The sequence below is a fragment of the Mycteria americana genome, chromosome 2, assembly GCF_035582795.1.
Source record: "Mycteria americana isolate JAX WOST 10 ecotype Jacksonville Zoo and Gardens chromosome 2, USCA_MyAme_1.0, whole genome shotgun sequence".
In the NCBI taxonomy this organism is placed as follows: domain Eukaryota; kingdom Metazoa; phylum Chordata; class Aves; order Ciconiiformes; family Ciconiidae; genus Mycteria; species Mycteria americana.
The window spans coordinates 56,774,573-56,797,792 of NC_134366.1; the positions used below are offsets into that span (position 1 = coordinate 56,774,573).

The 23,220-nt window shown below is 36.8% G+C and overlaps 1 protein-coding gene across 6 annotated transcripts in view; it reads right to left on the bottom strand.

Annotated features, from left to right (window-relative positions):
- Positions 1-1,645: 1,645 nt before the first annotated feature.
- The window catches only part of GOLGA4 (golgin A4), a 71,380-nt gene continuing 49,805 nt past the window's right edge, over positions 1,646-23,220 (bottom strand). For 5 of the 6 annotated variants that reach the window (XM_075493537.1, XM_075493535.1, XM_075493536.1 and 2 more), the window contains 8 exons: positions 19,853-19,966; positions 16,430-16,450; positions 16,191-16,259; positions 15,488-15,563; positions 13,039-13,142; positions 7,092-7,178; positions 4,497-4,560; positions 1,646-2,383 (listed from right to left, as the gene is read on the bottom strand). In XM_075493537.1, coding sequence (XP_075349652.1) covers positions 4,531-4,560; positions 7,092-7,178; positions 13,039-13,142; positions 15,488-15,563; positions 16,191-16,259; positions 16,430-16,450; positions 19,853-19,966 — 501 coding nt within the window. In that variant the 3' untranslated portion in view covers positions 1,646-2,383; positions 4,497-4,530. The remainder of the gene's footprint in view (positions 2,384-4,496; positions 4,561-7,091; positions 7,179-13,038; positions 13,143-15,487; positions 15,564-16,190; positions 16,260-16,429; positions 16,451-19,852; positions 19,967-23,220) is intronic. The other variant, XM_075493534.1, reaches the window with a different exon arrangement.

The window sequence follows — 23,220 nt, forward strand, 5'->3', positions numbered from 1 at the left end:
ACGTTTGAAGAGGAGAAAGCTCAAAAAAAAAGAAGCTATAAATAATAAAGCAGGATGAAAATGAAGAGATTTTGCCAGAGACAACGCAGTAGGAAGTAAAAGATGGAACTCTGGGTCCTTAACTATCAAAGGCAAGCCATGACCCTTTAGACCGTAAACATTTAAAATAATAATAAAACAAAATAATTTAACAATATAATTAAACAAAATAATTTAAAGCCAGATATATTCTTTAGACAGCTGGTGGCCACAACAGACCTTGGAGCACTCAAATTGGTGCACTTTTCCCAGTTTCATTAGGATACAAAACTGCAAATAAATTCAGCTTCTTCATTTCTTTTCCTGCAGATGACAAAAAGGTGAATCCCAGTGCACTTGCAAAAAAAAAAAAAAAACCACCAAAAAAGACCCCAAAAAACCAAACCAAACCAAACCCCAACTGTATCCAACATCCTACATGTCATTGGCCTGTACTTATTTTTTGGAGTCACACACAAATATTAGGCTGCTCTCTGTGCCCTGGCTGAGGGCAAGCTAACTGAACAGGACATGGAAAACCACTGGACATGACAACAGAAATGGCTGAACTTGACAGGTAATGGTATGAGAAGCTGACAAAAGGGATAGCGTTGTGAGGAATGGCTGGATCTCACAGGTGATTATGGGGGAGTTATGCGAGAAAAGGTTGAACACTTCATAGATCATCAGAGGCGAATATTGGGGATGCAGAGTCTTGAAATGCCAACAATGCTGAGGTAATCGCAACTCTAAGACTGTATGAAGCTGAGATTATCTAGGTAACAGTATAAGAAATACAAAATTTCGGTACACAGAAATACAAAATTTTGGGTAGTGCCCTTGGGCATGACAGCTGGAGCAGGACAACAAATCAAATCTGTCAGTTTGGACCACACCACACTAGCCAAACCTGTGTTTGCAGTCAGGAGGACCTGCTGTTTTCCTTGGCTAACAGGAAAGCACCCAGAGGAACAGACTGAGCATCCCTGTGGCAGGATGCATGTTCCAGGCCTGACAGTATCAGCAACTAACCATCGCTTCCTAACAGTATTCAGAAGTATCTTTCAGGCAGGCAGTATATTTAGAAGGCTTGCTTATGTTCAGAGATGAGCTATTGAGAGGACTGCTGCTCCTATAAACACTTGTTAAAAATTACATTCACGGAGGACTGATCACCTTGAACCATCTTGGCAAACTAGCATATACAGTACAGATGACGGTTATTGATATGGTAAGTATGAAAGTAGCTGGAGAACAAGTTAAATTTATCCATACTTGCATATCGCTTCAGAGGATCACAACTTACATGCCAAAATGACCAGACAGGCATTATTTAAAAGAACAAAAATACATAATTTAAAACTTTTACAAAGCAAACTTCCCTACTTGCTATATTCTCACGCCAGCTTTTCAGCTCACCATGTGTCTGTTTCACAGGTTGTGATCCCTTGAAAATCTGAAGGTCTCCACTGACTTCTTACAGTTCAATGTACTTGAATAGCTCTTCCTATGAGAGGGATTTCAGCCCGGAAATGTCTCAGCTAAGGATGTCTCAAACAGGAATAAGAACAAAACTGGTGGATCCTTTCAAAAGAAAAATCATACCAAAGAAGTTCCAAAATTATACAGTAAATAAACTTTATTTCATCTCAGCTCTTGTCAGATTAGTGCTGTCAACAGTCACAGATCAGCATATGATACAGTTATGTATTAACTATTTACAATTTACAGTAACGTACTTTTTCTCCAGAAAATATAAGTACAAAAGCTAGGAGTAAACAAATGAGGTACTGCAATTTGGATTTATTGTAGGCAAAAGCATATAGAAGTGACCTTTAGCAAACAATCATAAGATCAAATCGGGAGAGAGTAGTCATCAAGAATGCCTAGTTCATCAGGAAAATCACCTCAACCGCTACCCATCCAAAAATGTATTGCACAATTCATTCAAAAATAAAAAAATAAATAGAAGAAACAAACCATTTATTTCAACTCTTAAAAAACACCCAGTAAAGCCTGTATAGAGATACAGTGGTGGGCAATTCCTTCCTAGGATAAAGTCTTTTCTCTCCTTTAAAAAAATAACCTTTAACACAAAATAGAAGACAGTGTTCAATATAAGGGAAAAAAGACTCATCACCAGATAACCCCTGATTAGCGTTTCTTGTCAAGGCAGTTTTAACTATATTCACGGTCCAAAGGTGGTGCTGAGTTTTGGTTCTTGCTGTTCCGTTTGTGACCTTGAATAATAGCTTTTCTTCGTGTCCCTTCTCAAGGGACAACAACAGAGACATGAACATATTTCTAAGCAGCAGTGCCATGAGACATCCTCATCACAATTTCTTCAAGACGGTCGTAGCCATGACTAGAAGAATGAAAAGTTAGAACAAAGGAACAAATGTTACATTATTGAGAGCAACTTACAAGCACTTTAATATTAAAATAATAATGATGATGTTTATTGATAGGAATAGGAGATATAAGTTAAATTGCCAAATTATTAACTGATTTCAAGCAAGTAATTCCATTCCAGCATCTGCAAAACAGTTGAGAAACTGTGATGAAAATGAACTAACCTGTAGCAAAACACTCAGGAGTCTCACTGGAAATATATAGTCTACCACATCGTTGCAACTTAATCCAATGAAAAACAAAAGTTGTCCTCTCTGCATAAGGCCTATCATCAAAATTGAAATGATGAAGTAAAATTTTGGGGCTAGCAAAAAGCCTCCTCTACCAGGAAAATATTTATTGCTTTCACAATGAAGTCAGCACCATCTTAATTTCTAAGTTTTATACATGCAAGAATATTATCCCATTTGCTGCCTATCTGCTGACATAAGTCACAAAAATACTTGAGATAAAGTAAGAAACTACAATCCAATAATGAGGTCTGGGCAGTTTCCATACATATTAGCTCAAGTTATGAAAGTATAACAGATAATTGCTGACATTAAGGTCAGCCCTTCTATGATATGCTTCAAACGCAGCTGAGAATGCCTGAACTTTTTACACCAGCATTACAGACAGCATGACGAGAATTTAAGTTTCAAACATGCTTTCTGCAATAGTGTTGTAAATAGTTTTGTCCTATCATTACCAACAATTCAATTATTTTCAACAGAGGGCTAGAAAAAACAGTTGCTGATTTTGTCAAGAAGTGATCAAGGCTAGGAGGCAAACAGTCCAAGCTCTATTGCGTTTTAAGTGCAATAAAGTGCATCTGCTATTGTATTCAAAGGTTTAAAAAAAAACAAAAAAAACCCAAAATAAAGTAGAAACCATGACTGCTTGTTAAGATTAATAGATTTTTTCCTTTGAAACAGCTATTATTTTGTATTGAAAGCTGTATTTGCATGACTGCAAGAGAGGAAGATAGCCTGTCAACTGCATTGTGATAACTGGCAATGGAAACAGCCTAAGTTAATCCATTTTCCTATGGCAGCAGTGCAGGCCAACCACTGCATTTCAGCCCACTGACAGCGATTGCTTCACATGCACTGAATCAATTCCTGGCAACTGTGCAAAGCTTTTCAGTTGCAAAGGAGGAAAAGGAAAGTTGGGCTGACCGTATCCTACAGAATTAATCTGAAGAGTTTATTAAATATCATGCACCACTAATGACTCAAATTGTAATCTTACCAGGCAGTGCAGAAAGTTTTACATGTGTACTTCCATATCCTACTCCTCTCTCAACCGCTACTGCTTCTGTGTTGCTTGTTTAGCCTGGCTAGTCTGATGCAACCTGCATCTTTAGGCCTAAATCAGCTGTTGCTTTTCTGTAACACTACAATTAGTGTTGCAGATTCATAATGAAAGTAGCTTAATAAAACCTGAAAAAGGCACAATAAACTGAGAGCATAAAGCTCCCCAAATTGTTCTCCCTAATCTCTCTGCTCTGGCTTCTCTTGATACCAAGCCAAAGCTCTGATTCAAAAAGGTACTGATGTTTAAATGCAATCATATCCTAATTCCTCTACAGAGGATATTTCATCAATCTTTTTAAAAATAATCCATTCTCATATTTATAAGATGTAATAATTCATTTCAAGCAGTACAGTATAAGTCTCCCATAAATCTGACTTATTTGCCTATTCAAAAAAGGAGCTCAGAAAGTGAAAAAAGACAAAACAAACCCTTGCTTAATATTACATAAAATTTAATATTACATATTAATTGATTTAAAATCTGATTTGTTTTTTTCCTACAACTGAGATTTCTGTAGCTCAATCAACATTAAGTTATGCTTATAACTCAGAAAGATTGGTTTTGGAATCAGAATTTACCACTTTCAAATTTGGCTTTGTAAAGCAAAACATAATTAAGAGTAGAACAAAGTTTATCATACACATATAGAACAAAAAATTTGAATTTTTTTTAACAAACAAAAGCAAGCAAGAAAAAAAAGCAGAAGAATGATTAATTTCAGACTACAAATTTCATCTTTAAATAAAACAAGTATATTAGGCTTCACTCACCCACATGCTAACTAAGCACAGACTGATGGGATATTCAGAAGATACCACTGCGAGGTGAGGCAAACTACAAAGCCAGGAAGAAAACAGCTTATTGGACTACTTTGTTAATAGTGTAGATAAGAACTTTGTGGACATCTACTGTTTATGGATGAGATTGCTGCAGTTAGATCACAATAACTAAGTAGTAAAAGCCAGATTAGTGAAGGAGATACATTGATCTAGCATATGTTTATTGATCTAGGAATTTGTTAAAAGTTTTCAGAAACCTGTTAAGTATATGTCCACTAAGAGGGTAAATAACTACTCACAGATACTTAGTACTACACACACTTATTCTTTTCCAGTAGCACAGTTAATTAACAATTTACACATTAAAATTAGTTATAGATTTTTTGGCCATAAACTAACATACACAAACAACCAAGCTTTATGTTAAAAATGCACATTTATGTTGCACTTCAGAACTTTATTGCTCATGAGATCTAAATACTGGGTATTTTCAAATACCAGCATCACTCCAATATTAAGTGTGGAGAAACACTACTGCCATGTTAGTAAATGTCAATAAATAAAATACAAAAAAACCAAGCATATTTGTTGACAGAATAATTTATGAAGACCCCTCCAACTTTTTAGTCCTAAACAGAATTACAAAAGACTCACCCCAAAAAATAACTTGTGGTTCAGTAAACAAACTTAGTAACTTTGAAAGTGGAAAAAAAAAAAAAAAATTACTACATCCTCCATAATATGCCCTAATATTTGAGTTTCCATTAGACGTCTAATTTAATCTCTGTGCATTTGGAAAGGAGAAAATTCATAGGCTAGATCTGAGCCAAGAAAGGACTCCTACGTGAAACCCAAGAAGTTTTTGATCAGGACATGAAGCTCTTTGAATGACGATATCCTTAACAATCAAGACACTTGCAGCCTGCAAAACACCTCACTGTATGTTCTAGCCAAAATGTAATACCAAGGACCTTTAATACCAAGGACCAAAACTTGTTGGATAAATTCAAGTTAAAGTTTTATTTAGTATCAGAAGTTGTGAATATCTGTGTTAGGAAGACCAGGTTTCAAGTATCAAAAAGCTGAAGGGACTGCAAAATAAGGTCCATTTCTCTAACCTCTGTTTTGGCCAACAGAGAACTCAAAATGTTTCCCAAATATTACTCTAGCTTGCCAAAACAGAAAAAAGCACCAGCTTTCTACCTGAAGGTCACAGAAAGAGCGCATTAAGAGAAAATCATGTTTGCCATGCATGATACTTATTGCAGCTGCAGTATTATCAGCATTTATATCATCCTAAAAGTATTTTAAATATTTAAGATTGCAAGACACTCTCAAACCTACTAAGTGTACAGGAAAATGTTCAAGTATTTAACACTTTCCTCAGATTTGATACTTCAAGCAGACGAAATGGTAGAATTTTTTTTTTTTTTTTTTTTTACTTGTTTCAATGGATCAACAGGACTTCAATGTAACTACTCCAACTGAAACGTAAAAACGTTCAAATTTTTATTTTATTCTGTTTCTGCAAGTGCTAAATAAATATATATGCAAGGCCAGTGAGAGAAACAGAATGCAATTCTTCCTCTCACTTTAATTCCTAAATATTTTACTGAGCTGACCCACAAAGAGAGGGATCGCAGTGTTGACTCCAGATACAATGTAAAGAAAACTATTACTGCAGGTTTTATGTTAATAAAAAATAGCTCCAATGCATAAAATAGTAACAGTAATACCAAAGAAATGTTTATGCTCATATATTATTCTTCCTTTTTGGGTCTGCTTCTCAAACTCAAATTCAGCTTTCTGGTAAATAGATTAGCTGGGAAATACCAAGCAACTGTCACATAATAAGAACTGTATTGAAACCAGGAAAAAAACCAACCAAACAAAACTAAAGCAAAGTGTTTAAGACTCTTATTTTTTACCTGCCCTGACCCAGAGTGAACCTGACGTATTTTGATGGGTTTTCACTACAAAAATAAAGCAGGCTCTTAAAAAAACCCCAAAACAAACAAAAAACCCCAATCTTGTTGGGATAATCACTTAAGATAAAAATGTACATATCTCACTTCAAACATAGGTGATTGAGTTAATCGGTTTCCTATTCTACACGCAAAATGGCTTTTGTTTTTGCCAGACATATTATCCCAGGACTGAAAAATCTCTCTTGACATATTTTTCATGAAAACTAGTATGACTCCACAGAAACTTCTGAATTTAAGAAACATGAATTTTCTGTCAGATTACTTTTTTTTATTAGAAAATTCATCTGCAGAATAGTAGTGATGACTGAACTTGCTTTGTTCTGTTGCACCCATAGCTATCAGAAATATGGCTTAACCGATGATAGGAAACACTAGTTAAGAAAATATGCTTGCTTTTTTTTTTTTTCCCCCTCACTTTTGCTATAAACTCAACCCGACAGCTGGAATTTGACATTCCACTGAAGAAGAGGGAAGGAGGGAGACAAGTAGTTTTCTTGACTGCAGACACAGGGAAAAAGGAGACTGAAAAGAAAGTTTCTAATTTCTTATTCTTGCAATCTAATCTCTTGCATAAACTTAGTTTACTTATATAACTTACCAATGGTCGAGCATCTTCCCGTTCCAGTATCTTCTGAGTCTGATCTGCTGGGAACTTCAACACTGTTGTTATAACCTTGGCCATTGTCTAAAAAGAAATAGGTCATCTATAAGTAATTTCATATGCACTAAAATGCTTTGTAATATTTTAAAATGCATTTCATTTAAGAATACTGGATGCTATTTTTAGTAATATAAATGGAAAACATAGTGAAATGAGTAAGATATAACTACTTGTTTTGCATCATATATGCATGACATGTTACGTGAATTATAAGAAAACCATGAAGAATCTTCATTGCGCATTGTCACAAACTGCAGCTACTGTAATACGATGTAAGCTCTACGGGATCTATGCTCAAATACTTGAAGTCCATTATTAAGACAGCGTACTGTTACAAACACTGTTCCTACCACATTTGATCTTAACACGGCCATCCTGGAAAGCACATTTCAGGTGCATGGCACCTGAGAGAGTCCTTATGGATTCAACTATGTTCACATCATCCAAATATTTTGTAAAGAAATGAAACACTGACAAAGCAGACCCAAATGTCAGATGTGGAACTCCAGTTGTGTAAATATTTTTAGCGGGTATACAGTAACCCCATATTTAAATAGCAAATCATTTAGACATCCTCAGACGGCAGATGTAAGAATATCAAAGCTTTGTGCAAAATAAGCAATGATTATTTCCATTTTATAAACAGACGAGTGGGGAAAAAAACCTCCAAAAGGCACAAAACAAGGTTCAGGTGACTTTTACAAGAAAGGTCAAGGTAAGAGCTGCAGTGCAGCTCAAAGAGAAGGTGATTGCTACAAAAGAAGTAACTGCTGCTCTTAAAGAATGTGGATGAGATAAGATTGCTGCTCTGAATGTCTACTGTTTGTTACCAGTCTCACGTGTGGAATGAAGAGGGAGGCTGTAGCAACAGAGCAGTTGCATGACAAAAATGACTGCAGCTAAAAGTGAGAGGTAAAGCCCTAATTTGCAACAATTGTTTCAGTATATAACTTAACTAGGGATAAAAATGGAAAGAAAGCAAAACCAACCAAGCCCTGTTGAATCCTTTCAGCTCAAAAAGCATAATTTTAATATATTAATAGTTCCCATAATTAAGAAGTAAGTGCCTCTGCTGCAGTTCCCAGATACAGAAAGGAATGTGCTCAGTGCCACAAACTAATATAAAACTTTCCTAATTTCTTTCACCAAAATCCTCATCACAATTATTTAGGACTAAAAGATTAGAAAGCATTGAGCTTACAATCTATTAAAACTCTTTGTAACAGAGCTATCAAGAAAGCCCTCTCCTAACAACTTTCTACAGGACACAACGGCATGCAAATATTAAAGAAAAATCTACAAACACTGCAAATACTCCATGAAAGCATAGATACTTATGTGCCAACTTAAATAGGGGCTAAAACATTTGTTCCTGAAAACATCCATTTTGTAATTTATCACTAGCAACGACTTGAAATCATGTCCAAGTTTTTGAAGCCACTAGGGAGATTTTGAAGCAGAATTATTCAACGCTATTCACAGTTGCATAGTTATGAAACAAAGTTACAAGGATTGCAGAACTTAGGATAGTATGTTTAACATAGGCTTACCTTACTGCTCTAACAGTCTAGTCTACTATAAAAACCCTCTAGTAATTCTTTAAGTGTGTGAGTACACACGCATTTGTTCCTGTGAGTGCATCTCTATATCTACCTATAGAAAGGCCCTGAGCTTTCCCAAACTTAATAGCTAGTTCTGCTATAAGAGATAATAGTTTGCATTCCCATTTCTTTCTATGAGACTGATATATTCAGATATGTCATCCCTGAAAATAATACTTTTACAATTATACTGATCAGTGCTCTCTGTAATTCAAGAGCTGCTGGTCAAAGGCACAACCTTCAAAATCAAAGTTTTACAGAAATACCCCTTGTTTTTCAGCAATGCACAAGACCATGTTGAGGTGCCAGAAAAATATCTGCATAAATTTACTATCTCTGACACATATGTATTCCATTACATTCTTCCATGTACCTAATCAATATCAAGATAAATACTTATTACAGACATACAACTCTTGGACTGATTTTCTGGCCTCAGAACAGACTCCAAACAGCATAATGAAGTTACAAGTAGAGCATCTAGGACAAACAGCGTAACGAAGTTACTAGGAGAGCATACAAGACTTAAGATTTAGTGTGCAGTACAGCTGGACAGTGCAACTGTTCACGTGCCTGTAGAAAATATTATTTTATTTGACCTAGTGGTTTATGCCATGTATTTCCAGGTTCAGATATTCTGAACAAGGTGCATGCTTAGAAAAAGCTGGCAATCTCATGTCATATACCCTGCCAAGGACAAGGCAAAAAATAAAGTTGGACTGGAGGGCAAGACAGTAAAATCCCCCAGCGAAGACATGTACAGTTTACAAAGAATGTGATAGGTTACAGGTTACACGTTATGACCATAATTCCTGACTCTTAGATACTGAGCCACTATCAACCCTCAACATTCCTATTATGTCTCCAGCACTATAACACAACTGATGCATTCATTAGTGTCTCTACTTAACATGATTCCAAGATCATTTGCCAGGCTGCATAAATGGCAATTCATCCTAGACAGTTTGCACAGATTCTCTTTAATTCCTTTAAATAAAGAGGAAATAATGTCTATAGAGATCACCAGTTCCACTGCTGAACCACCTTTGAGACGTCATACATATTTGCACTATAAAAGGAGACCCTGCACAGAGAAAGGCCACCAGAATGATCTTACAAGAGAAAGATCACTGAATATGAAAGATCATTGAATATGAATAATGCTGGCTCATGAATATGAGCCAGCAGTGTGCCCAGGTGGCCAAGAAAGCCAATGGCGTCCTGGCTTGTATCAAAAACAGTGTGGCCAGCAGGACTAGGGAAGCGATCGTGCCCCTGTAGTCGGCACTGGTGAGGCTGCACCTTGAATACTGCGTTCAGTTTTGGGCCCCTCACTACAAGACAGATGTTGAGGTGCTGGAGCACGTCCAGAGAAGGGCAAGGAAGCTGGTGAAGGTCTGGAGCAGAAGTCTTCTGAGAGGAGCAGCTGAGGGAACTGGGGTTGTTTAGCCTGCAGAAAAGGAGGCTGAGAGGAGACCTTATCGCTCTCTACAACTACCTGAAAGGAGGTTGTAGAGAGGTGGGCGTGGGTCTCTTCTGCCAGATAACAAGCGATAGGACAAGAGGGAATGGCCTCAAGTTGCGCCAGGGCAGGTTTAGACTGGATATGAGGAAATCTTACTTCGCTGAAAGGGTTATCAAGCATTGGAAGAGGCTGCCCAGGGAAGTGGTTGAGTCGCCATGCCTGGAAGTCTTTCAAAGACGTTTGGATGAGGTGCTTGGGGACACGGTGTAGTGGTGGTCTTGGTAGCGTTAGGTCTAGGGTTGGACTCGATGATCTTAAAGGTCTTTTCCAACCCATATGATTCTGTGATTCTGTGATAATTAGAAAAAATTGCCTCATCTGGTCCAGGAAAACAAACGCTGAGAGAAAGGTATGTCTGTACTGAGGAGGTAAATCTCAATACAGATCTTTTAACTCAAGGACTATGTTGGGGAAAAAAAGCACATGTTAATACTTTACTAACACACTTAGACTGAGTATTAAAAGATTTTATCAATCACATTGTCATTGCTCATGGTTTACCAGTCAGTGTAGCAGGATGAAACCAGTTTTCAAGACACAGTTCAGTAAGTTTAAGATGATATGATACAATCCCTATGAGAGCAGACACTAAGCTCAGTGTCTTCCAGCAACATATCTAATAGTTGAAAGAAAACCAGCAGATGAAATCAGCTTGAAAGTACTTTTTGAAGTAAAAGTGAAGAGAACAAAGTATCTTCATATTTAAATTAGTAAAAATGCTAGCCTTCATTCCATTTTAATTTTCCATTATTAACTGCCAGTACAGCTACAGTCTTGATCAGCTAATAATAGAGGACTAGACAATACCAGAAATTCTTCCATTCTTGCAATACATCAGAACATTTACCCTCAATTAAAAATTGCTAAGAGGTAATCAAATTAGTATGAACACACAATAGAGAGGAATACAATCACATTCAATTTTAAGAACTCTGTCATTCTCCCTTACTTATCTACATCTAAATTCCCAAAGCTAAAAATTGTAGTGCTTTGAAAATTATTTCTGCTGGTTGTTTGTTTAAACATACTTCCCCTTTCAATCATACCAACTTTCAAACAATGCCTTCTCAAGTTATTGTAGGAACCAGATGTCTATCTTTTCTGATTTTTTTTTTTCTCCTCCCAACATTCACCTTTTTTTTGGGAGCCAGTGTGCAGGCAATGTTGTAAAGGCGTCTTCTGGTTGAATACAATGTAATCTCCAGGGCAAATAAATACATATATATGTCTACAAATGCATACATACATATAAATGCATAAATATATAAATTTATTATATATATTAATTCATATAGCTTTTAATCAAAGCAATTGAGAGACAGAAGAGAGACCTAAAGTCAATTTACTTTAGCACTGATTGTCGTTTGTTGCCGTTATTGAAGAAACCAACTGCAAATTTTAGTACATCACTGTTAAAAAGGAAAAAAACCCTCATAACTTTATAACCCAAAGTTTTGAGGCATGTATAGTAATGTTTTGAAGATCAGTAAGATATAGCCTTAATATGTGAAAAAGAGATTTCAAATTCTGTTTTCTTGAATGCAAATTTGCTACGTGCATCAGCTATCTGCAATAGTTATCTGCAGCTGTCTCAAGACTTGTTTGAAGCCGAAACATTGCTGACGTTTTTTAGCATTTTTGCTTGCCTAAGTCCCTCACAATTCAAAATCATAAAATCCAGTAATATATGTATTTTTCTTTAATGATTTCAGTTGTTATTAAAGTAGAAGAACCGTCCAATGAGCCACAGGCTTGTGAACAGAAAGTAACCAGTGATTCTGGGTTTTTTGTATCAGGGATTTGTATTTTTAATAAAAAAGGAATTAATATCAAAGTGAAAAATGGGATAAAGAAAGAGAGAAAGAGGGATCCCATAAGGACAAGATGTCCTGCACAGACCAAGTTTTATTCCGTACAGAGCACAATGAGAACAAAGCTAATTAACATAGAAACCTACATAAAAGCTCTTTGCTTAATAGTAGTCCAAGTTGAAAGCAGGGCAACAAAGAATGGAAAAACTCCAGGGAGGAGAAAAAAAACAAACAGAAAAAATTCATCCACATAGCATTTATCATCCAAGAAAAATGTTTGTGTTACGACATACCTCTTTTGAACCTGGTCAATCTCTAAGCATCAGTATTGTTACAAGCTAGTAAAATTCCAACTTAGGAATGATTTCACAAGCTTGCAGCATACAAGAAGCCCACTGTGCAGTTTTTCACTACTTTTAGGAGTAAATTAATAATATCTAGAGAAGGTATACAGATTTGGGAGCCCTATAAACACCTTTAAGCAACAATTAAAGAGATATTTCACCATCTTCGGAGCTACTACCAAACTAGTATTTAATCCAACTGTTACTTATCATGTTTGCGTCAAGATGACATCAAAAGAGCAATTCTGCTAAAATTGTGCATACCAGCTTTCACAGTACATTAGGCTTGACTGACAACAAGACTTTTGCTAGTAAAACCATACCTACCTATGAAGGTTTTTGTCTTCATAGGTACATTGGTGAGAGATGTGACAACCCCCCTTCCCCCACCAGTCATCTTGGCATGCTGACAAAGTTTTTAAGGTATGGATCATGCCTCTTTGGAAAAAAAAAAAAAACGTGAAAGCCTATCAAATCCTGTGTCAGTTATAAACATGTAACGAATGTAACGAATCACAAACACATGGTACTTCAAATCTATACAGCAAGGATGTTAAAGTGTATTCTAACCTGAATCATGTCACCATATACAACTTTCCATACCTTTGTCTCACGACCCATCATATATTCAAATAGCACTTTCCTCAAGTATTCAAACTCAGTAGGCTCCCCAAAGAGGGAAACGTCAGTATGATGAAGGTTTCCATCTGTGTAAACAAAAATAAGGGAATATTTATACTGGGAGTCACTCATGAATCTAAGTTTCACCAATGGCATGAAACTGAACAAGAACAAATGCCAGATTCTGCAGCTGGGATGGAGTAACAGCAGCCCTGCAGAAAGGGGTCTGGGGGTGCTGGTCGACAGGAGGCTCAACAGGAGTCAGCAGCGTGGCCTGGCAGCCAAGAGGGCAAACTGCATCCTGGGGTGCATCAAACACAGCATAAGCAGCCGGTCAAAAGAGGTGATTATCCCATTGCATTTAGCACTGGCGTGGCCTCACCTTGAGTATTGTGTGTGGTTCTGGGCCCCATAACTTAAAAATGATGTTAGGATACTTGAATGTGTCCCGAGGAGGGCACCAAAGCTGGTGAAGGGCTGGAAGGCATGTCCTCTGAGGAGCGGCTGAAAACATGGGGCTTATCTAGTTTGGAGAGAAGGAGGCCGAGGGGCGACCTCACTGCTCTCTACAGCTTCCTGAGGAGGGGACGTGGAGAGGGAGGTGCTGATCTCTTCTCCCTGGTACCCACTGCCAGGACCTGTGGGAATGGCTCAAAGCTGCGTCCGTCAGGAGAGGTTCAGACTTGACATGAGGAAACATTTCTTTACCGAGAGGGTGGTCAAAGCCTGGAACGGGCTTCCTGCAGAGGTGGTCGATGCCCCAAGCCTGTCAGCGTTGAAGAGGCATTTGGACAATGCCCTTCACACCATGCTTGAACTTTTGGTCAGCCCTGAAGTGGTCAGGCAGTTGGACTAGATGATCATTGTAGGTCCCTTCCAGCTGAACTATGCTATTCTGTTCTACTCTATTCTTCTTCCTACCTCCTCCTTTCCCTACCAGTACATGCTGAGGAAGTCTCTGATGACATTTCTTCCCAGCCCTGCACTAGCAGAAGGCATTGAATGGGCAGTCATGTTCCATCCTAAGCATTGGCTCTGTCCTGTTGTGGGCAGGAGGCATGTACCTGCTGATGGGGCTGAGAGCTGTGCATCGTCTCGAGATATTGGATGATCTGCAGAAATTTGCAAAAAGCAAGTGTGAAGTGCGGTTTTTGAAAGTCTTCTGTGTTCATCCAGTTGAGCTGGGTTTCCAGAGGATGGCAAAACCCAGCATCTCTGACACTAGCAAGGCTCAAAGATCAAGCCCTCAGTCTGAAGCAGGATGGGCTCCTCAACTAAATGGTTGCAAATCTTTTGGAGGTGAGCAATACTACCTGTTCATTTCCCCATGTATTTTTTTTTTTTTTTTCTACTCCTTGTACTCATTTTTAGAAATGCCTGATCTGTTTCCTGTGGAAAAACAGGCTAAAACACAAGAGCCTGGGTAGAACAGTACTCCCTCGGAGAGAAGGTCCACCTGGCCCAATACTCTTGTCTCCAAAGTGGCCAAGCATCAGTGTCTAGAGGAGAGCATATGAGCAGTGCAAGTCTTCTTCTGCCAGGGTCCTGGGGGTGCTCATAGGCCTCAGTGGCTGGGACCGGCCTCCCGCAGGACGCCCACCATCTCCTGCCAAGGGCCCAGGGGACGTGTCTCAGCTCAGCCTGAGGCCTTCAGTCCCTGCCTGAGTGATGGGGTAGGTGTGCCCATCTCTGCCCCTGTCTCCTGGATGGGTCTGGGACCTGCCCTGCAGAGAGCTGCTCTCCTGGATGGAGCCCTCAGACCTAGGCCATGGCTTCTCATGCAGAACTCTAGGCATAACACAGCATAACTAGTCTGTTCTATTCCCTATGCTCACCATGAGTCCAATAATGGTAAGACTGTTATTTGCCTGAAATGCCAGGAGGTTTTCAGTTCCAAAAATACTTTCAAGGACACATAACACAAAGGTTACAAGTGGAAACAGGTTTTGATTTTATTTATTACTGTGCCAGAGCAGGAGATCTTGCAAAGGAACTCTAATCACAAAAAGAGTAAATGCCCAGACATGTAGAACAAGAAAGATCCATAAAATCTCATATTTCTATTGTTAAGAATTTTAAAGAGTCATAAAATGTATATTTAATTAACCAAGACAAATGGATAACTCCTCCCCATCCACTTTCGAGTGCCACTGCCTATACCACTCCCTCGGGGATACAGAAAACTTAATAACTCTGATATAGAGCTCTTTTAACTGTATGACATAAAAACAAACGTCAAACAAAATGCTGTGTGATTTGCTCATCTGAAATCACACACCAGCTCTATTATAATAGACAAGACAAAACAAGCATAAGATGTCAAAAATATTATATGAGTGTTTTAAAAAGACTGATATTTTCATACATTTCTAAACCAAAGCATATCTTTCAAACAAATAAAAAACTTATTTGTGATGAAAACTGTACTTACCTCTGTATGGTGTTCCAACTGATGTGACGTACACATTCTTCTCATAATTTTTCAGCCGGTCTTCCAGTACATGAATCTAAATAGAGAACAGTTAAAATGATAAATGGTGTTCACAAGCAGCTAAAATAAGCATAACTGAAACAGTTTTCAGCTAAACATCATCTCCTTCTATGAAAGCAAAATACATTTGCTTTTTAAGGAAGGAACACATTAAAAATTGTGTTATTAAAAACTCTCCCTAAACTACTTAAGGAAATGTGTGTACATGTGTATATACACATAAGAATATCTATAGCAAATGTTATGCATATATATGTATTTATATACATATATACAGGTGTCTATTTTATACACATAAGCATACATAAAAAAAGAAAACATGACAAAAATTGTACTTAACATCAAAAAAGACCCATAATTTCTTGAAGTGCAGTGTTCCATTTTTCACTGTGCAAATGTTTTGCTAACCTGTATCACAAGCATGTGGTATTTTCATTCGCAGGGGATAGAGGATTACTTTGAAAATTGCACAGAGATCTTCTGAGAGCAAGTATGACTCAGAACTACGTTACATGCGTATTACTTCCATAGTATCTGTGTGGAGATGTGCTACATCATCACTTAAAAAGAACAAACCTTTTACTACTGCAAACACAAAGTATCAGACAAGAATACTTTTTACTTGTTCAAACAGCACCCTTACCTGCTCTTTGAACTCCTGCTCTTTCAGTTTTGAATCATTGACTAGTGTTGTCTTCTGTGCAAGCTGTGCCTGAAAGAACAGCCACATATGGAAATCATCAAGAAACTGCTGAAGATATATCATAGGTACCTTTTCAGTAAACCTCTTTCTCCTTTTAACCCACACAAACTCATAAGCAGTATTTCTGCTTTCAAACTGCTGTGAAACAGAATTATCTAGAGAGCAAAATCAAGACTTACCTGAAGTTCTGTTATTGTGACCTAGAATAACAACAAAAAAAATTTAAATGAAAATGTATGAAAAATACTGAGTATATCAAGCACTGGACAGGGGTAAAAAAAGAAAGAAATATCAATCACCTAGTTCTGATACAGCGTGTTAACTGAGGATGATAAAAATCGAAATGACCAAATCACACATATAATTATAAGTAGTCCCATAAATAGAGTTTAACTTATTTGTATTGACAGTACATAAAGTTTATATTTAAATTCTCTCATTTTATTCTGTAAGACAATTATCATAAATATAACTTCAAGAACCTATTACTTCCAAATCTTTACAAAGTGCATATTGGAGATGAATGATAACTGAAGGAGTATGAAGCACATGCCAGAAAACCCTAACCACTATTAAGACTATTCACAATGGTGCATCTTTTTCCTTAATTCTCCAATTTGCATTTGGAAATGTGAACATTTATCTGAAAATAGCTTCAGCTTATGAGCTCTACATCTTGCAAAGATAGCAATGTTTATGAAGTATAGAAACAATTCTAAGCTGAAATTTCTATCTTTCAGTGTTCCAACTCTAAGGAAAATAATGTTTTAGTAGTCATCAGTATAAATCAAGGTTGTAAAATAATTTTAACAGCAAATAATTTGTGTGTGCATTTTTTTTTTTAAGGTAACCTAAGCCTTAACACAGAAGTGGTACATACTATTTGTTTCTTCCCGAGCCTCTTTGGAATTGCATTGAAAAGGAAAGCTATTCCCCATCTCTTGTAGGTTCATAAAACCTGTGGGTTTTCCTACACTCCACAAACACAATACAGGGGAAAATCATTCCTCTACGGATCTCAAACGTGAAAGTGCAATTCTTCCTTCTAAAGAGCTCAATCATCTGACCAGACATTTCTTTACTCATTAAGAGAGACAGTCTCTGATATTTTTACATCCCAACACTAATGCTTAAGGATGTTAGTATTTGCCAACTGTCTATCGCAATCAGAAAAATATTGTTCAAATGTATAGTTACGCTTCATGTCAAAGTGGATACGTTATATGTGATGTTTGGCCTAGGCTGACAACAAGCAGCAGAGGAGGTTTTGTAAGATGAACTTCCGTGAATTGGGAGACTCCAACTTTAGACAACAAATGTATCAATTGCCCAAAAAAAGTTGCTTCCAGTCAACGGAAGACTTCTGAGATATTTTACTACTAGTGCTGAAGGAAAAAAAAAAAAAAACTAAAAGAGAAAAATATTACAAGGCAACAAAATAAAGAAGAAATAAAGTGAGACAAAAGGTACCATGGCAAATATAAGGTGACAGAATTCATTTGAATGCACATGTAAAATCCAGACATGGACTTGTACACTTCTGCTCAGGTATGTGGACAAGGTCCACAGGCCTTGTCCAATTTCTCATCCAGCTCTGTAATGTATGCTATTGTACCAGGTAATAGCAAAATTAATTTCCTACAGATATGTCGAAGACAGGCAATGGACAAATTAAGAGGTAAGAATTAAGAAGAAGAACAACTACTCTTAATTTCTAAGGAGGAAAAAAAGAAAACTACCTCCTGACCCCAGAACAGACTGTGTCAAAGAGTGAGAATCCAGTCCTGAAATACTGATAAAACAAGAACTGGAAGCCCAATTACTCGCAGCACTCTAAATATTTGAGCTTTGACTGGACCAGAAGATGTACCAGGAGCTATCTGCACATTCAATAGCATAATCTGACTATTAGAATACTTAAGTTGTTTTGAGATGAAGTCACCATTGAGAACAATATGAAATATGAAATTCACATTCAGTTAAATCAGAGCTATGCAAAAGAAAGCTTGTGAACTATTTGCTAAATTTCAATTTAGTTGGAATTCCCAAAATTACTCAAGAAAGCTTGACGCCAGTACGCCAGCAAAATCATGGATATTTAACTACCTTACACTCACCAAAAAATCCCATTCTTATTCTGCAAGCACTTCACACCTGGATGCTTTAACTGTATTTAAGTACATGCACTACCACACAACCTGGTTTTCCTCCCCTCCAAATGAGACATCATTTATCCTTTACAACAAAGCTATTTACCAGCAATGGAGTTCTCTCAACTGGTTTATACCTACCACAGATGGAACAACTCCTTTGAGTTTCTCTGAAGTCTGCCATGGAAACTCCAAGGAGTGGAGAACTGTGGACAAGATTCCAAAGTCGGGCAAAATTAGCTGTTTATTTTGTTTATTGTGAGCAGATTCATCTTTACATAGAGATGTAATATTTGCAATATTCAAATATTTTACAGCTCTATGCTACCATTGCAAATCTGTGCAATGCATTTCTGGGAAGAATTGAGAAATACATGAAATACCATTGCTGGTATATAGATTTGATATAACTTTCATGTCCTGTCAGTGAATATGTAATCCCGAGGTTGCATGTATAATATGATGCTAAATGACTGCCTGTATTTACAGCAGACTTCTATAACAAAGTAAGTAGTGAGATGGTTAATGAAGAAGTTCTAAAGATAAAGTACTCTTCCTACTTTTCAGAATCATGTTTTAGGGTTTAGGAGTCTCTTAAAGAATCTTCCTCCAGATTATAAGATTATGTAAGATTATCATCAGTAGGTGGACAAGGGTTGATTAAGAATACAAGGCAGTCTGATACAAATATTTCTACTTTTCCCGTTATGAAAACAACCCTCATGTCATGGAATAGCTAATAAAAGTAATATAAAGGGTGTTGTAAGCAAGTGCAAGGCAGAAGGGGAAAAACATTAGGACAGTGAGGTAATTTGTACTGTAAGTTTGTAGTGTCAAATAAATATATTTCGTATCCTCATTGCTGCCTGTTGTCAAAATGAAAAATTTTAAAATAAGGTTAATATGAATTCTCATCAATGACTCAACACCTCATATACTTTTCCTCTCCTCAGTGTAATAATAACTAGTAATATTTTCATCAAAGAATTCCTCAAACTAAAATGTGGTGTCAGAAAAACAAAAGCATGCACTCAGTCTTCTTTCAATGAAGACCTTTCTGTGCATAATTGATATATTCAAGGCACTACTTCAGAGCCCTTTGGAATTTGAATTTAAAAACATCACACTAAAAATGACCCAATGTGATTTCCTTTCCTTCTAAAGGGCTACCAGTAAAATCAACATAAATACATGTAGAGGGCAAAAAACCCCACCTTAATAATCACAACACAACTGGACTTTTTAACATACCATTAAAAAAGGTAGTATCAATTACTGCAGATTCTAAAGAGGTTCACTTTTGAAGAAGTTAACATCTAGAAGAACAGAAACTGTATGGGAAAGTGAAGGCCATACATATAAATAAAATCCAATTAAGAGCAAGCTACAGAATTTTATGAAGACTAAGCGTTTCACACCTAAAGATATAAAAATATGTTAGTGCCAGCTCACTTTTTCACTGTTCCAATGTTCCTGTTCTGCCATCCTTTGTTTGTATTCCTTTTGCAAGTCTTCTAGCTGTGCCTGCAACTCATGAACTTTTGCTGTCATCTCTTCTTCACGAGCCTTCAAAATACAGGAAAAAAAAATTACTTACACAATTAATCATCCAACCACTCAAAACCTTAACTACAGTGGACAGAAAGCAATCAACAAAATAATTATGCTATACACAGAAATAATATGCTTGAAATTCAGTATAAAGGCTAGTTACACTACAGGACTACAGAAAAGATCAAGAAACAAACATAGGAGCTTAAGATTTTGCAGGCCTTTGACAATTAAGATTACATAGTTAGGACTACAGTTAGTTTTTTGAAAATTACAAAAAAAAAGAGCTATTTCTATTGGGCACTAAAACAGCATTCAAGTATAATCCAGCAAGTGTATTACTGTAGAGATTGTGCTTGCTTACATGACATTCATGAAAGGGACACATGATGATACAGAGTTACTTCCTATACTCTGGAAGTGACAAGGACTTAAATCCTTTCCTCGCTCACTCTCACAAAGATGTTCCTAAAGCAGTTTTATGCACATTTTCAGAAACAACGACTTCCCACTCACAAGCATTTGGAGGGCACTGTGCAGTGTGGAGGAAAGAAGCAGGGGCAGGAATGGTAGGGAAGAAATTAACTTTTCCTGTATGTTTTATGACAGTGTGAAGAGTACATTTATAGGAGGACAAATATGATGACCTAAATCCTAGCAAGGTAATCCACCTATATGGCACTTTGCAAAAAGAAGTATTTTTAAAAATTGCATCCCCTCTGGCATTTTTGTGAGATAACATGTTAGGGAGCTTATAAAACAGCGCTGCAATTCAAAGTGCATGTCTCCACTGCTGAACTAAACTAAAACTCTAGCTTCACTCATGCTAACCACTCAGGGCAGTGAGCTGCCTGCTCTGCTATGCAGTAGTACTTCGGATCAAATTAGTACAATTAATCAACTGTTATCAAGAACAGAACTGCTGATCAAAATTTTGTTCCATTCAAAATCTCAGAAGTACAAACTCTAGTGATACAGAATATTCACTGGAAAAGTAAGTGCAGAACTAGAAAGCTGGTCCAGGCTAAACAGATGTAGGGTATGCCATAAGTAAAAAAAGAATTATTTCCCTGTAAGGCCACTTTTTAATGTGTTCCTTGCACCCTACTTAAGAACTGAATACCCTCCCCATGCAGCCCCCCGGCCCAAAAACCACCACCAAAAAGAAACAAAGCAAACTGCCCCCCTAAAAGCCAGTGAATGGGAAGTCACAGTACTCGAGCAAGTTTTAGGGTCTAGAAGTTTTAAGAATATCCATCTTCAGTAAAAACCTTGCCCAAACCTCATGACCTCCAAACAGTGTTGTTTTTTATTCATTCACATGATTTTTCACTGCCCTCAAAAATACATCAACAATTAACCTTTTCTAAGTTTCTTTTATAGATGGTTATACACCTCTAGTTAAAAACCCTCAATACCTGGCATATTCATTTGCTTCTGTTTTCCCTTGTTTGGGGTTTTGGTTGTTTTTTTTTTTTTTTTGGGGGGGGGGGGGGGAGTGGTGGTGGTTATTGTGGTTTTTTTGACATTTTTTTACATCAAGAATCTAAAACTTTACAATTTCTAGACTACTGTTCACTGAAATAAATCAAAATTGCATGCACATCAGCCTTAGTCATAGGAGGTAGTTGAAATGCAGAAAAGAAATTAATCTCAAAATGATGAATGATGCTTCACAGGGACCTACCTGTGAGCCATTATTTTTATAAACCCCTGAATAGAGATTATAATCTAAAATGTGAAATAATTAGAGATCATGTGGGGTTCCAACATGCTACAGAATCTGTATTTACAGTAAGAACTTATTGTCCTATACAGCATCTGGCATACTCTGAAAATAAACTACATGCATTTTGGATTTAATTACAGTTATAGACTAAGACTTCAACGAAGTCGTAATTTCCCAAATCTGAACCACAAAGCCTATCCTGTATTCACCTGAGAGGCATTACAACAAATGAAAGAATACACACCTGAAGTTAAATATTTTATTTTTAGCTCACAGATAGGCTTACAATAATCTAGCTGGAGCACAACATTCAATTTTTCTCTAATTATATAATTTACTTGAAGAAAAAAGACTTAGGCCTCAAATTACAGGCTATGCTGATTTACAAGTCCTTTAATTAGGGAGACTTTCATGAAATCTTATCTGATAAAAATTTTTATGAAAGATAAGAAAACACCAGGTAAAGCAAGAGAAGTACCAAGGGAGCACTTCACAAAACAATCATATTAAGTTTAACAGACTGAATGATTCCTGCTTGTGTTTAAGGATATATACTCAAATCAAGTTAGACTAATTTTTAGTAGCATTAACCATGTTTAAAATGCAACAAAGAGCTACAAAGTTTCATCAGCAAAATTCATTCTTGCAATTGGCATTATTTTTGCTTCATCTTCTTACCGTTTATGACGGAGACAAAACTCTCTGCATAAATGTCTTGATGCAAAATTTCTCAAACCTCTCATGAGCCAAGTCAGATATAAGTGGGGTAATAACTGGTAACTTCAGGCTAAATTGAGAAAACCTATACAGCTGCTGATGCATATGTTTCTATTTCTATCAGAGACCTCAATGAATATGACATACTCAATTTAACATAAATATTTCTTAACTTTCGAGATGCTTGCAATACTTTTTTTCAGGAGAAAAGGTAGCAAATTGTGTGAACTTTTTTTTTCCTTCCCTAAAATAACAGAAACAAAACACTCACACATACACCACTACCTAAAAAAGAAACATGTACTCTGAAATTTCAAATATCAAACTACATCGTCAATGAGATGCAAAAAATAACAGTGTTCATGTCCTCCAATTGCACAGAAGTCAAATTAGCCTAAACCTTCAAGATCATATACCGAGGACAGCATGCATGTTTCTGACATACGTACAGACTGAATGCATCAGGAAACAGAGAAAAATTACATCTGCATGACTTCAAGTCACAGACCTATTTGGGCCTGTAAAGTAAGGACCTGAATGGCAACACACTGCACATTCAGGTAAGAGAAATATAAATCCTCCAGAAATGCAGAATTTAGATCTGTGGTACCAAAAAAAAAAAACAAACCAACAATCTCAATGGTTTTCTATCATGTAATTTTTCTAAATTAGGAAATAGAAGAAGGGGACTCTAAATTTAAAACCCTGCCATGTCCATCCAACTTGCTAGAAGTTCAAACATCAGAGTGGAACACACCAACCTGCCTACAAGATTGAAATTTTTAGTATTAAACACTCAGTCATGCTCAGTACATAGCTCTTT